The following is a 17234-nucleotide window of genomic DNA, read 5'->3' on the forward strand; positions in this document are numbered from 1 at the left end:
AGAGGAGGACTTAGAATTGGCCACTGGGTTTAGCAATGTGGAGCCATTTTGAATCTGACAGGAGCAGTTTTAGTACAGTGTTAGGGCAAAAGCCTGATGGACAGGGTATCCAAGAGACAAGGGAAAGAGAGAAATCAGAGTCAGTGTAGAACGACAACACTTTCAAGCAGTTCAGCTGTAAAAGGGAAGAGAGAATGGTGTAGTAGCTGGAGTGAGGGTGTGTGGCATGTGATTAAGTTGAGGGAAACAGCACCATATTTTTAATGCTGATGGGGGGAGATCCAATAGAGAAAACTGAAGATTCAGGAGTGGGAAGGGAAGACTGCTGAAGTGATGTCCTTGAGCAGGTGAGGGAGGATGCACAAAGGAGGAGGTGTCCAATGCCGGAACACCACTTGACCCATACTAATAGAAAAGAATGCAGAGTGTATGGCACAAGGCCCAGGCAATGACTACATATGAAAACACTGGAAGGAGCTATTTCCTAACTTAATGACCAAGCTTTAAGAGCCAACTACCTCTGTCAGAAAATGTACAACAATGTCTTGGAGGTCTCTTTGTACATACGCCCTGATCAAATTAAGCACTTTCTAAAATTGCATCTATTTTCAGGATAAGCAATCTTTCACAATCCCTGAAAATCAGTGAGAATATGCTTAGGACTAAATCCAAAGTTGTGAAGGTTTGAAATTCTTAAAACTGGAAAAGTAAGAAGGAGGGTAGTAAGCAAATAGAGCAAAGAACAAGCTAGCAAAATAATTAAAAAAACATCTCTTCAACTAGATTTTAAGCTTCTAGTGGAAGAAGGCATTTATTGTCATTGCTGAATACAGTGTACATAGTAACTACTCAATAAATGCTTGTCGAATTAATTAGTTAATTCAGTTCTATAGTCGGTTTGTGTCGCATTAAATTCTCCACTCAGCGTACCGTGGTTTGCTAGTTTACAGCAGTAATAATCTCATGCATCATTCCCACTAAAATGCACTGTTTTCATTGATTTCTTTCTTCTTTACTGTTCTGTTTATTTCTCTCTTTTTTTGCACTAGTTATTAAATATCACAAACATTGAGTATCTATATATGTTTTGTTTGTTAGTACAGTCTTGGAAGTATATAGCATCTAATAGCAGCAAAATAGCTTAACAAGAACAATTAAGTGGCCATATTATGGAATAATTAATGAAGGGGAAAATGCTTGTTAAATTGTGTTAAAATAACTGTAATATATTGAAGCAACTGTGTCCATTTTAATAGGATTTGGTGTTGTTTTACTACACATGGCTGTCAGAGTGAGGATTAGGAATATATGAAAAATATTTTCCTTTGAAAGAAACGATAACTGCTCTTTCGGTTTATGAACAAATCATATGAAGAGTTTTTCAGAAATAAATTAGTTTTATAAAATAGGGAGAGACTATTTGATTCTAAATAGGGGGGAAGGATAGCCATTTGAGGAAATTCATTTCTCTACACTACCTGGTAAATCAGAAGGCAAAGTACTGTCTCATCTGATCCTTTAACAATGTACTAGAATGTTAATCCACAGGGACGGCCTTACATTAGTTTCCATCAAGAAACCATAATATTAAATAGATCCAGTATAACTTCGAATATTTTTAGGAATTCTGGTTGAAAAAAGCATCTTGGGAGTAAATTGACATTATGCATAATTAGACCAGACTATACATAGAGACCCCAGTATTAAAAGCAGTATTACTTGAACCAACAAGACATATGTATAGTATTCAATGCCTACCTAAGCAAAAGCAAGATTAGAAAAAAGTCATACTTTAAAAAAAAATGAAGTCTCAAATAATAACTGAAGTGTGAGATGCAAAACTAAGATGGAAACAGTATTATATAATTATCACTTCAAGTTAGAAACAACAAACATATCACAACTTAAAGAAAAAAGATGCATAACCACAGAGAGTGAAATACTTAGCGGTCAGTGCAAACATTTTATGAATGAAAAATCTCCCAAGCTTCACTACTTGCAAATAGCCCATCATCATCATCACCACCACCACCACCAACACCACTATAATAAAAAAGGGAGTATATCTGTGATAGCTTACACAAAACTCAATCATTCAAGCTAGCTGCTTCTATTCATGAACTTCAATAGGGCAATTTATCCCATAAGTTATCCCATAACTTATCTCATTATAGAAAAAAAATAGACTCTATCAACACGATACATAAAGCCCATGGGATCCAAGGGCTTTCCCTACTACACATTTCTCAAAATGATATCTCCCCTTTCTTCTCCACCTCCGATTAAATGTGTTTCTTTTTTCAGGACTCAAGTAAATATAAAGCTTCTTTTTATGTGCATTTCATGCCTACAGCATTGTGCAATGATCCCACATTCTTAACTTAACATGGTACTATATTTTTGTCCTACAAAATTTCGGTGTTTGATTATATTCTGTATTGTGTGAGTCTCTAATCCATTAATTTCAGTAAATATTGTATTATCTCCTCAACAAAACCACAATCTCCTTGAGGCCAGAAATTCTTGTTACAAAATACCTGTGGCTCCTTCTACAATCACAGCAGGTAATGAATTCTTCATAAAAGCACAGAGTACTGAAAAGAAGCAATCAAGCAAACTCCCTTACAAAACTTACTGATTTACAAATTACAAAGTAGCAGCAAAAGGAAACTAAAAACTATCTGCCATAATTAATTGAAATTTAAATAGGATGAATAACAAAATACTGTAATACAAATCTGAGTCACTTTATCTGCTACCTAATTAACTTATAAAGCAGCTATGATGAAAAGCTATTTAAAATATTCAAATACAGAGTGGGGGGATGGGTGAAATATAAGACAGGGATTAATGCACTTGAAGTGATGAGCACTGGGTGGGTGATGTATGAAAGTGCTGAATCACTATATTGTATACCAGAAACTAATATAACCACTCTATGTTAATTACACTGGAATTAAAATAAAAGAAAATGATAAAGTATTCAAATAGATCTTCTAGTTGATGAAATTATGAGTTATAAAACATGTACCTCTTTAATTTTTTTAAGTCTCCAAATTTTCTACAAGGACCATATATTACTTTTAATATCAATATGAAATTAATAAAAATATGTATTACATTATCCCCCTAGTAATCAGATTATCTAGTTTATTAAGGTGACCCATATTTAATTCTCTGGATCTTCAACATTTCTAGAATCTGTTTGAGCAGAATTTCAAGATTCTGGAGACAGCGTGGACTTGAATTATAAATCCTCTAATTCCTGCTGTGTGAACTGAGTACATTACTTAGTCACTTAGTGCCTAAATTTCCTCACCTGGAAAATGAGAAAATAACAGGTACTACCTCAAAGGCTGTGGAAAAGATTAAATGGGTTAGAATGTACAAAGTCCTTAAGAATGGCCCATAGTTTATAAATATAAATCCATTTGGTTTTGTAGCTGTGGTCAATGTTCTTGAGATTAGAGGACAGATAGCTTAATTCTTTATATGTCTACAAAAATCTTGTTGTAAAGTAAACCTCTATGCCTTTGAGAGTTTTAGGGAAAATAGGACACACAGTTATAGAAAGGCTTCTGGTATGTATCTTCTGCTTACAACCCAATTCCAAGCAAGAGGAAATCTCTACAAACTTCATACAATTAAGGTTTCATTATCTAACTTAGAGATTTTAAAAACAAATCATACAGTATACACTGGCTGCCTATTTTGGCTCAAAATGTTAAAGGAATATCTTTGTGCAACAAGGAGAATAAATTACTGTCCTAACAACAAACATCAGAATTCCTCTTAGGGAGCCATTCTGATAAACTACTTGGAGTGGAAACTCAAATCCTTGGAGAGGATCTAGCATGAGATGATGCCACAGTGGAGAAAGTGAAACTATTCAGCACTAAGAATGAAAAAGAATTGGGTAGAGAGAAGATATCGCAGGTTTATGACAGAACAGCAAAGTGACTTTTAAGAAAAGATCCAATATTATACTTTACGGGTTTGTTGCATTTCATTTTGCCTCTTGCGGTGTAATGGCCTAGCGTGCACACATGCGCACATCACCTCCAAAGCTTCAGTAGTGTCAGGTTACCTGGAGGAGAGTTTTCTTACTTGTTTTGATTTTCAGTTTTCTAATGCAAATCAAAGAGAGGAAAGTTCCATGTCTCCCTTGAGACGGTTTGGGACAGGGTCAGATCTGCAAGGTAAGGGGCTACCAGTTCACAGAAACAGCTCTTATCCAGAGGTGAGCAGTACTAGATAGAACACAAACATTTCTCCCTTCTCCTCTATTCCCAGAACACTCCCCACTGGGAATTTTCAGAAGTACCAATCTGTGGTCTAAACTCACTGTCTCTAGTCACTGTATCCCCTCCCAGTTCCACCCCCATTTGTTCTTGAACACACTTCTCTGGCCTTTGCCCTGAAACTGCTCTTGTCAAGATCACTATGACCTTCACATGGCGAGCACCAATAAATGGTCAATTCTCAGTGCCCATCCAACTTGAGTTACCACAATTTAACATCTGCTCACTTTTGAAATTCTTCATTAGATGGTCAGAAATACTACAGATACATGTTTTCTTAGTTTCTCAACCAGTTGCTCCTTCTCTGAAGTCTTTTTTTTTTTTCAACGTTTATTTATTTTTGCGACAGAGAGAGACAGAGCATGAGCGGGGGAGGGGCAGAGAAAGAGGGAGACACAGAATCGGAAACAGGCTCCAGGCTCTGAGCCATCAGCCCAGAGCCTGACGCGGGGCTCGAACTCACGGACCGCGAGATCGTGACCTGGCTGAAGTCGGACGCTTAACCAACTGCGCCACCCAGGCGCCCCCTTCTCTGAAGTCTTTACTGGATCCTAATGTCCCTATCCTCTGAACGCTGCATCAGCCCCTCCTTGTTCCTATTCTCTTTTCTGTCTGCTCTCACAGCCCTGGTAAGTCCATATAGCCTCACCACTTTCTATATCATCATATGCTGGCAAATGGATATGTGGAGCCAGATTACTCACCCAAACATCATATTGATAAGTTCAACTGCCTATTTGAGTTCTTTCAAGACATCAAGGTGCCACCTGAATGGTTAATAGACATATCAGTCTCGAAAATTATCCCCTTCCACAATTGTTCTGTCTCAGCAAAAGGCAATTGCATCCTTATTCTCAGGCCAAAAAAAACAAAAAAAAAAAAAAACAAAAAAAAACAAACAAACAAACAAAAAAAAAAACAAAAAACCTTGGAGCTGTCCTTGGTACCTCTCTCTCACATCCCACATTTTCTTCATCTGCAAATATTTCTGTGTTTTCAATATATATCCAGAATTGTACCACTTCCAACTACCTCACTGTTAGCATCTTAGTCCAAGCCATAATCATTTTTTTCCTGAATTTTGCTGGAGCCTCTTAACTGTTTTTCATGCTCCACACTTTGCCACTAATCAGGGTCTCAGTTTCAGCACTATTGACATTTGGAGCTAGTATTATTGTGGAGGTTGCTGAGTGCATGATAGGATTTTTAGCAGTACTACCCACTAAACACAAGTAGCACACACTCCCCCACCACCCACCTTGAGTTGTGACAAACAAAATGTCTCCAGATATTGCTAAGTGCCTCAATTACCCCCTGATTAAGAACAATTGCCCTATAGTGTATTTTCTTTTTTTTAATGTTTATTTATTTATTTATTTTGAGAGAGAGAGAGAGAGAGAGAGAGAGAGAATCTTAAGCAGGCTCTGAACTGTCAGCACAGAGCCCGACTCAGGGCTTGATCTCACGAATTATGAAATCATGACCTGAGCTGAAATCAAGAGTCTGATGCTTAATCAACTGTACCACCCAGGCATCCCACCCTACAGTGTATTTTCAAACTAGGTGCATAGCTCACCCTTTTTTGACAGAAGCCAGATTATGTAATGTGTCTGCTCAAAACTGACCAATAGATTTCCATCTCACCCAGGAAAAAAAGAAGAAAAGAAGAAAAGAAAAGAAAAGAAAAGAAAAGAAAAGAAAAAGAAAAGAAAAGAAAAAGCCAGAATCCTTACCATGACCTGCTGGCTATACATCATCTTTTCCACATCCATTACTCCTTCCTTGACCTCATCTCCTATTTCACACCCATTTACTCACTCTGTTTCAGTCATACTTGCCTTTTGCCTATTCCTGAAATATACCACCAAGCTCCCCTCTAAAGATCTGGGCAATTTGTTTCCTCTGCCTCTATGCCTATATATCCTTGTCCCACAATATCATTTGGCTTGTTCCTTTACTCCCTTAAGTGATTTGCTCCAAAGTCAATTTCCCAATGAAACCTTCTGTATTTACTCATTTTAAAATTTCAGCCACCTTCCCGTGCCTCATCTTCTTCCCACTCTTCTTTTCCCTCCATTCTAGCATTATTTTTAATGGCATTTATCTCCATCTGATATGCTATATGTGTTAATAATTGCTTTAATGTCTGTCTTTACCCAACAGGATGTAAGCCCCAGGAGGAAAAGGATTTTTGCCTTTTTCATTCACTGCTGTATCCCCATAACATAGAAAAGTGTGGGTGGGAAGCACTTAATAAGTGCTTATTAAATAAATAAGGAAAGGAAGAAAAGAGGGAGGGAAAGAATGAAGGACAGAAGATGGAAGGAAAGATAGAAGTGGGGAGGGAGAGAGAAAACCATCTTCAATAGATCTGAAGGGTCAAGGCAGACACAGTTCATCTCTAGGACACATCCACATGTACCATTAACAAAGACTGAGTTGGTGTCCATAGAATTTATTTAATCATTATATACAATGGGAACTAAGGATCTGTCAAAATGCTTCTGTGCTTAGAAATTTTATATAGGGAGTATGTAGAAAGCATACATATAAATCCATTAATACATAGCTCTAAATATCTATAGATATATAAATAAGTAGAATTTTAAAAGGAATTTTATAAAGTGCCATAGACCATGGTAACTCCGCTACATACATAAAAAGGAGTGTGCTGGGGTAAGTCAAATAATTCAATTATATACACCATAAGGAGCTTAACAAGTAATAGTAACAGTGAACAAAGCTCTTTTCTACCAGATGAGAGCCTGCATGGTTCAATTGTGAGTGAAAGAGAGGAACAGAAATGCTTCCTGCTGCAAGCTGACAGTTACATGGAACCCCCTGAAGTTATAAATTGAGTTCCTCTACTAATTACTGGTCTGAAGGGGACAAAGATCCACATTTTATTTCTCTTGCTGAACTTGCAACATAAGCACTTGTGAATTTTACATTAGGGTCAAGCTGGGAGGTTCCCAGCCGGTTTTACCTGGAGTAGAGAACAGTGTCACCTCCCATGCAAATGAGGTCAGATAGTCCTTCCTGCACTGGGTGCCTACCAGGGAGATTTCAGTGTAACAGATGCTAATAGGAAGTTGATGTAGAGGAGGGGAGAGGGAAAGAAGGAAAAAAAAAACTAAACTAAATTAAATATAGATCCTATTTGAAATAAAATTTTGTTTAGAAATTTGAAATAAAATCTTGTAGATTCTAAGAGCACATCTTTCAGAAAGAACTCCGAATTTTGTAATATCATTCCTTAAAATTGTATGCCACACCAATTTAGTAACAATATCAACTATTTCATCTATTTCCTAAACAACTCATCGTAAGGCCAATAAAGCTACGCAGCAGGCAGGTACTTTAATAAAATAGACCCAGTTCTCCAGAGAGAGGAACCTGTGGTTCAAATGCTAACACTTTTGATCAGGTAAGCACTTTATTCTTACCAATGAGCAATCACTTTTATGTGGATGCTGATCGAAATGTTCTTGAGAAGGAAAATAAAATGGGCAGGGGCTGGGGCGGGGGACAAAATACTGCTATGATGTAACATTTCAAAACAGGTTTTCTGAGAAGGAAAAATAACTACAGCATTTCTAATGGGTATACGTACCCTTTCTAACTTCCTGGAAAGTCAGTTCACTCCCCTGAAAAAGCGGTAGCTTCATTCGAATTTGTATAACAAAATTCACTCATTTATTCACTCAACAAATGATTACTGAACACATTATCTTTGTAAAAGGAAGTAAGAATATTGGTGGTGAACACAATCTCCATTATACAGTTTCCCTTCTCTTCCATTATACAGTTTTTATTCTACCTACTATACCTGTACTGACATATGACTAGACAAAAATAATGTGAGGGACAATTAATACATTGAGATCCAACATCTGAGAATTAGGAAAAAGAAAATAATCAGAGTGTCTTCTCAGTGTAAAATATTGAAGAGTTCTGGGAGTCATCAAGATTTAACTTGAAATCCCAGCTCCTCCATTTATTGGCTGCCTGGATGAATGAAATATTCCCTGGATGTCAAGTCCCTTGGGTGGAAAATGTTCTAACAGTACCTACCCATCCAGTAGCCATGAGGATTAAATGAGATGCTGGCAAGCACCTCTCCACAGTACATATTCAACAAATTATAGCTACATGGTTATCTTTTGGAGACCTAAACTTACACAATGCCTTTCTTAATCCCTATGAAGACTTCTTGGCAAGACCTAAGAAACATTAGGTTTTATTTTACCTCTTCAGAAGAAATTAGTTTTCTCATGCTCATCTTCTCTAACGTATTACTCTTGGAATTTTCACATCTGAAATAAATGCACGAAGAAAAATTTGCACCTTCAAGGATCCCTTCCAATAAAATAACCATGAAAATACTTACCTAGTTTTGGCAAGGAATAGGGCACTTTAAAGTAGTCTTCATAAAATTCTATTAATCTCTTTGTTATATGGAGAGCATAGTCCCCAGATCCTCTTCTGATAGCATCAGGTCTTGCATATAATCGTACCTAATTAAAAATATATATAAAAGCTACATTAGCCTTTTGGTATTCAAGTTTTATCTTCCCAGCATATATGAATCTGCACAAATCACTTTGAATACTACAAAAATTAAACAGTATTCTTATTCATATATCAAAGCACACTGTAGCTGAAAGAACCAAACTTGAACAATTAAAGTAACCAAGTTGAGCAAGTCACAATTTCCTTGCTTTACAAGATGCCATAGAGAAGATTTATACACCTTGCATCAAAATAAATATTCGAGTTATCACTTACATGTGCTTGCTGGAGATATGAAGGTACGGTGGATTAGTATAATGGTTCCCTGACAGTGCTGTAAGTAGGCAGGATATGGTAGCTCCGCAGGAAAGAAAATTCATGGTTTGTTAAAGACACATTGCATCAAGCTTTGGAAGTATCACCAGGCTGAACAAAATGTAATTTGTGCTTCCTTCTTTTCTTTGGAACCAACTGTCCTTATCCCCAGTATGCAAAGTAGGAATCGCAAACTTTTCATGTACATAAATAATCGCCATGCTGGAAGGCCGTCTGCAACGGCTCCCAGCTTCAAAACCAGCTGAAGTGTTTCCTATCTCTAACACAATTCGGATACTTAATATTGATTTTTAAATCAAGCATTGTATATTATCTAGTCCTCGGCCAAAAAGGAGCCTGAGGCAAATAACATAAAACTGAACAAAACTAACAATTGTACAGAAAAGGTTAAAATGAGATTAGTTTTCATAAAGATTTCATAAAGCTATCCAGCATCTTTCTTCCCAAAGGCTAAATCTGTTTTTCACAGATGTGGCCCCTAATCCTCATATCAATTCTGTGAATAAGATATACGTGTATTTGTGGAGCAATAGAGAAGACAGCAGGCTGGGAGTTGGGTGTTAGTCCTGCTCTGCCACTAAGCAAGCTGGGGGATATTGAACAAATTACTTAACCTCTTTGGGCCTCAAGTGTTCTCACTTATAAAATGAAGGTGTTGACTAAAGTGCTTTTAAGTTCTAAAACACATTACTTCCAATCCTATTTTATAGATAGAGGAGTTTGTGTTCTTCTCAAATTACTAAAAAAAAAAAAAAAAAAAAAAAAAGATAAATAAATGGTTTGCTGAGTATGTGGAAATGGATATTTATATTCAACAGGAAGACAAAAGAAAGTGACACTCAATCATATAAAAATTGATTATACAATTAACTGTCATCCTCACTTAAGGAGAGAACAGAGATGTATATAAACAAAAAGAGTAGAAAGTTAAGAAAAATGCATCCTGACTTGATATTAGAAAGACCTGTAATTCAACAAGATATTTACTAAATTCAATGACAATTATTTACTGAAATAGTGAAGCTACTTCTCAACCCAACAACGAAATCAAATATCAAACTTGGTTCACAGTCACCTACAGTTTTGGTTGGCAGTAATATAAAACCAAAAACTCTCAGGAGGAACTGACTACAACAGCACAACTTAAGACTCTTAGAGAGATAGTGAATATGATTCCCTGACCCTGACTCAACTCACTATAAACATGCACTGCACTGCCTTAAGTAAAGTTCCCAATAAGCAGACTCTAAGGAAAGAGGGAGCATACAAGTCATCAGCTAAGGAAGTGTTCTTAGGAGAAACCTATGAGAGAACAAGGAAGTGAGATAAGGGAGGCTAATAAGCCAAGCAAATGTGTGTGCAATTTGAGGTAAAGTCTTGGCCTCAGCCTGATCCCACAGGGAGCTCTAGAGTATAAATTGCGATTGCAAGTTTGCACTGCATTGAGGCATGATAGTTAGACCTCCATACTCTTATATTCAGTCATCAGATACTGGTTAGCAAGGAGAAGGCATAAAATCCCAAGAACCTATTCTTGGAGAATCTATGTGATGCAGCTCCAGTGGCCCAAAGATCGTCCTTCAGAAAAGATTTTAGGTGTCAACTACTAGGAGCAGAGCAATGAAGAGCTGGGGGATAGACATATCAAACAGGAAAGGAGATCTGGTCTGTGCATCATGAGCATACATCACAGACAGTAATCATTCATTCACGCAGTCATTCACTCCACAAATATCAGGGCCTGGACAAAGGATTTTTAACTTAGTGATGAAGAAGACATGTTTTCTAACCAGAGATGGTACAAAGCATTTTGAGAAAAAAACCAATGAAGATGGAATGCCCATCTTCAAAGAGCTTCCCATGTATTGGGTAGGTTAGATAATAACAACAGATAATGATACATGCCATATGAATAGGAAACTAAAATAACAAAGTATTCTGGGGAAGAGTCGATAGCTTTAAGAAGGTTCAAGGTGAAATAAATAGTAATCCATGTTGAAACCATAACCAGGACCACTGCAAAATGATGCAGCAAAAGGTCACTGATTTTACTCCCAGGAAGCATCATTGATTTTGGTAGAAACACAAGCATTCCTGTCAATCAACTCTACCAGTTAGTCAAGCTATCTGTAGGCCCAGACAGGAGAAACACAATTAAATCAATCTGGTTGTCAAGAGTTGATGGAAATAATCCAATCTGAGTGAGAAGATAAAACATACGCAGGCTGCGCATGGTGACTACATGTGCTCATTCAAACATTTATTGCACACCTGCTGTGTTCCAGGTATTATACTAAGGAATAGAAATAGAATAATAAAAACTCTTACCACAAAATGAACAAGACATTTACACTTACTGCCCTTAGGAGGTTTATAATATGTGGAAAACAAACAAATCCACAACAAAAATATAATGTAAGCAATGGAACAGTGTACTCTGCCTCCCCCATTATAGAGGATTAACTAAGCTCCTACATAAGGCTAAACCCCCCACATTCTGTCTCTTCTTGCCTTTTCAAAAGCATCATGCCCAAACTTCTCTTTATTCCCACATCACCAATTTATGCCTGCATACTGGATCATTTTCATTAGCAAATACTCTGTATCACTTACTGTGTTTTCAAACAAAAAGTCTTTATTGAGCACAGTTCCTACAAATATGGTTTCCAGCAATGCCCATTGAAAATTTTCGATATAGTTAGTATGAACACATAAGTTAACATCCAAACTGGAACACTTTTGAGAATGAAAACAGCCCTGAGATAATAAGTGTAAGTAGGGTGGTTGCCTAGCTATGCTATCCTCTTCTAGTGTTTCTTGAACTTACTGCCATAAAGCTTTCATTTCCACTATACAGCAACAGTATTCATCCCCACTGTATACAACAAGCGTTCTCATCAAAATCACTAACAGTTTCAGAATGCCAAACTCAACAGACCGATTCTAGTCTTCAACATGCTTAACTTATCACCGGCATTTGACACAATCATTTCCCCTCCTTGAACCATTTTCTTTCCTTGGCTTCCATCTTATTTTTCCTTCTATCTTGTTAACCACTCCTTCTCAGTCTCCTCACTGATTCCACTGCAGCCTCATACCTCTCATTACTTAATTTTGATAAGTCCAGGGTGTCAATCCACAGACATCTTCACTTTTCTGTCTATGTTCAGTATCTCAGTGGTAACACTAATCTCATGGTTATAAATATCAACTAGATGATAAAGACCTACCCCATAATTCCAGAATTCCAGACTCATTAATCCAGCTGTCCATTGGCCATCTGCACTTGGATATCTAATAGGCATCTCAAACTTAACATGTTTGAAAACGGATACCAGAGTTTTCTCCTCTCTTCTCTCCTCCTCAGCCTCCTCCTTCTTCTCCCTCCTTTCTGTCACCCTACCCCCCCAACAACACACTGTTCCCCTTAAAGATTTTCCATCCAGCCACCTAAGTCCAATACCTCAGTATTATCCTTGTTTCCCTCCTTCTCTTACATTCCATGTTCAATCTGTTATCATATCCTTTGGCTCTACTTTAAAAACATCTCCAGACTCCAACCACTTCTCACAACTCTACCACTACCAACCTGTTTCAAGCTTCCTTCATTTCTTAGGTAGATGAGTGCTCTAGTTTCCTACTGATGTCTCATCCCCACTCCCTTCAGTCTGTTCTCTACACAGCAACCAAATATTCCTTTCAAATGAATATCACTCTTCTGCCTTTCCTCCTCCAGTGACTTGCCATCTCATTCAGAGTAACAGCCCAAGTTTTTATAAGGGCCTCAAAATTCCTATAAAAATCTAGCCCTCTGAACCTCTCTGGCTGATTTTCTACTACTTTGCTCCACATGAACTTTACTCAATTCATACACTAGCTTCCTTGGCATTCTTCACATATTCCAGAGATTCTTCCATAAAGGTTTTTGAATTTTCCCTTAGATATCTCCAGGGCTTATTCCCTCTTCTCCTTTAGATACTTGTCCAAATATCTCTTCTTTCTGATTTTCTATTATTTGAGTCTCCTGCTCCAGGACTCTCTATCCTCCTTCCTTACTTTATTGTTTCCTATAAAACTTACCACCATTTAACAAAATATATGTTTTACTTATTCATTTTGTTTCTTGCTGCCTTTTTTCCAAGAATGTAAGTTGCTTGAGAACAAAGATTTTTATCTATTAGTTCTAACTGCATAAAAGTGCCATTATTTTAGGTAAAAATATTTTGTTTAGTTTACTTGTCAAAGGCCTTGTACATAGTAGACATTCAATAAAACTTTGATGAATGAATGAATTTCACAGGTATATGCATGTCCTAAGGGAGTATACAATAGGAATCCTTTAATAACACTGAGATTCTCAGGGGAGGGGATGTTTCACCTACATCTTGAAAGATAAGCTGGATGTAGTAAGCTACCAAGTGGAGAGTGACATCCCAGACCAAAGTAACATTATATGCTAAGGCAACAATGTTGACCAAATAATAAATGATTTTAAAATTAATAATAAATATTGGCAATTTATTATAATAATTATGGTATTTAATTGGTGAATATTAATCCAGAAAATGGTAAAATTACTTTTGCATTTCAGAAAGACCACATCAGTGGCCTACGCCAGGTGGAATAATCGGGAGCTGCTTGTTAAGCCTGCCCAGACAAAATGAGAAATGTGAGGAGACATATAGTAACAGATGACACTAAAGAAGTAAAAAGAAACTTTAAACCACATTAAAGAAAGGCCTATAAACCAAATTGTAGGATATTAATTTAATACTATGGGCACAGGCAAGATTTTAAGCCACAAAATGACATGTTCAGAACTAGGTTTTAACAAATTACATCACTGCAAAGAGAAATTAAGGAATCAATCCCATTTATAATTGCACCAAAAATAATAAGATACCTAGGAATAAACCAAATCAGAGATGAAAGACCTACACTCTGAAAACTATAAAACACTGGTGAAAGAAATTGAAGATGACACATACAAAAAGTGAACAAACATTCTGTGTTCATAGATTGGAAGAACAAATATTGTTAAAATGTCTATACTACCCAAAACAATCTACAAATTTAATGCAATCCCTATCAAAACACCAACATCATTTGTCACAAAGCTATAACAATCCTAAAATTTGTACTAAACCACAAAAGATCCCGAATAACCAAAGCAACTTTGAAAAAGAAAGGCAAAGCTGGAGGCATCACAATTTTGGACTTTTTAATGCAACCCCTATCAAAATAAGACCAGAATTTTTTTTTCAGAGCTAGAACAAACAATTCTAAAATTTATATGGAACCAGAAAAGACCCTGGATAGCCAAAGTAATACTGACAAAGAAAACCGAAGCTGGAGGCATCACAATTCTGGACCTCAAATTATATTACAAACCTGTAGTGATCAAAACAGTACGGTATTGGCACAAAAATAAACATGTGGATCAACAGAACAGTATAGAAAACCCTAAACTGAACCTACAAGTATAAAAGACTATGCTAGACAGCAACATGCAAAAGAATGAAAGTGGACCACTTTCTTATACTATACACAAAAATAAATTCAACATGGATTAAAGATTGAATGTGAGATTGGAAACCATAAAAATCCTAGAGGATAACACAGGTAGTAACCTCTTTAACATCATCCATGGCAACTTCCTTCTAGATATGTCTCTGGATACAAGGGAAATAAAAGCAAAAATAAACTATTGGGATTTCATCAAAATAGAAAGCTTCTGCCCAAAGAAGGAAACAATCAACAAAACTAAAAGGCGACCAATGGAATGGGAGAAAATATGTGCAAATGACATATCTGACAGATCTGATAAAGGGTTAATATCCAAAATATGTAAAGAACCTATAAAACACAATATCCGAAAAAATGAATAATCTAATTTAAACATAGGCAGAAGACACAGACATTTTTCCAAAGAAGACATACAGGTGGCTAACAGACACATGAAAGATGTTCAACATCACTCATCATCAAGGAAATACTAACCAAAACTATGAGACATCACCTCACACCTGTCAGAATGGACAAAATCAACAACAGAAGAAATAATAGGTGTTGGCGAGGTTGTGGAGAAAGGGTAACCCTTTTACAATGTTGATGGGAATGCAAATTAATGCAGCCACTCTGGAAAACAGTATGTTTTCCTCAAAAAGTGAAAAATAGAACTATCCTACTATCCAGCAATTGCACCACTAGGTATTTATCCAAAGAATACAAAAATACTAATTCAAGGGATCCATGTACCCTGATACTTATAGCATTATCTACAATATAGATACACATATAGATAGATGACATAGATATAGATAGATGATATAGATATATAGATAGTATATATCATATATATCATATGTGTATAATGGAAAATTACTCAGCCATCAAAAAGAATCAAATCTTGCCATTTGCAATGACATGGATGGCACTAGAGAGTATAATGCTAAGCAAAATAAGTCAGTCAGAGAAAGACAAATACCATATAATTTCACTCATACGTGCTTTTAAGAATCAAAATGAATAAGCAAAGGGAAAGAGAGAGAGAGAGAGAGAGAGAGAGAGAGAGAGAGAGAGAGAGAGGCAAACCAAGAAACAGACTTAACTACAGAGAACAGACTGATGGTTACCAGAGGGGAGGTGGGTGGTGGGATGTGTTAAATAGATGATATCATCCCAGTGCCCTCCAGCCAACCTGGGATTGATGTAAGCCAAGAACTCTTAACTGGAAGAAATTGTATTGTGTTGTACAATCTGAATCCAAACACACTGAGGCCACACACTCAGGTACTGACTACTCTAACCTGTGCTAACATATGGGCACAACCTGTTGGACAGTTTTAGCTTCCTGTGAACATTTGTAACACTACTTTAATTACTTCCCACCTCTTGCCACATGTGGCTGCTATCTGTCTTCACTTGTGAACTTCATAGTGTGCCAAGAACTGGAATTTTTTAATCTACTTTGATATTTTTTATAATTGATAGTTCATTTCAAAGGCAGAAAAAGACAAAAAAATATTACGGCAAGGAAAAGTGTCACTGAAACATAAAGCAAAAAAACAAAAAACAACAGATTCCATCACTGCAGTATAGATGATGGGTTAGAAGGGACTAGGAACAAATACAAGGAAATGAGTTAGACTATTATAGAAGTCCTAATAAAAGATAATTATGGTTTGGACTGGAGAGATGGTGGTAGGGATGCAGAGAAATGGATGGATTTATTCAACTAGTCCTAACATTCTATCTAACAAGTCCTTTAGTTACCAAGTTAATCCAGTTATAGTCACATTCTCACATAAGGACAATCATTCACCTTGTCTGCACCCATCTCATACCAGTGCTCTGTTGGAACAAATGAGACCCAGTTGGAGGATAGGGGGGACTAGTTCAAAATATTTCACCAACTGGGGTGCCTGGGTGCCTCAGTCAGTTAAGCATCTGACTTTGGCTCAGGTCATGATCTCACAGTTTGTGAGTTTGAGCCCCACATCAGGATCTGTGCTTTGGATTCTGTGGCTCCCTCTTTCTCTCCTTCTCCCCCACTTGTGTTCTGTCACTCTCTCACTCTCAAAAATAAATAAACATTAAAAAAATATTTCACCAACTGGATAATTCTTGTGTGGTTAGTCAGAAGTTTGCTGTACAATAATTCATTTTATGGCGCAAAAAAAAAAATCACAGTTGTTTTCTTATGTTAGAGTAACAAAGTTCTACTTAATTGTAACATAGAAACTAAGTCTTCATAAATATAGTTACCACTCAAAAGCAATGAAATGTAATTTTATTACACCTGCTTATTCGCATTTCCTGACATTCCAGGATAAGAGCCCAGCTCTAAAAATGTAAGTCGCTTCCTAGGGTTTCTCTTTCCCTCTGCAGAGCTTTGTCCAACAACCAGTATAAACCAAACTGCCCATTTAGTCCAATGGAAGGGACACTATGCTAGGAATACACAGGGATGTGAAACACAGCTTTCTCCCTAACTACTTTTGTCAACTTGTAAAAGTCAGTTAACTTTTCCAGGTCTTAGCTCAAAGTTCCTTCCGAAGGTAATAGTTTATCATTATATATATA

At 36.8% G+C, this 17234-nt stretch overlaps 1 protein-coding gene across 1 annotated transcript in view; it reads right to left on the bottom strand.

The window, feature by feature from the left end:
* TRHDE (thyrotropin releasing hormone degrading enzyme) overlaps positions 1-17234 on the bottom strand; it is a 387000-nt gene that overhangs the window by 265331 nt on the left and 104435 nt on the right. Inside the window, exon 3 of the mRNA XM_040491410.1 lies at positions 8692-8818. Coding sequence (XP_040347344.1) covers positions 8692-8818 — 127 coding nt within the window. The remainder of the gene's footprint in view (positions 1-8691; positions 8819-17234) is intronic.

Source organism: Herpailurus yagouaroundi, unplaced genomic scaffold, assembly GCF_014898765.1.
Source record: "Herpailurus yagouaroundi ecotype Mexico unplaced genomic scaffold, PumYag 182, whole genome shotgun sequence".
Taxonomy (NCBI): domain Eukaryota; kingdom Metazoa; phylum Chordata; class Mammalia; order Carnivora; family Felidae; genus Herpailurus; species Herpailurus yagouaroundi.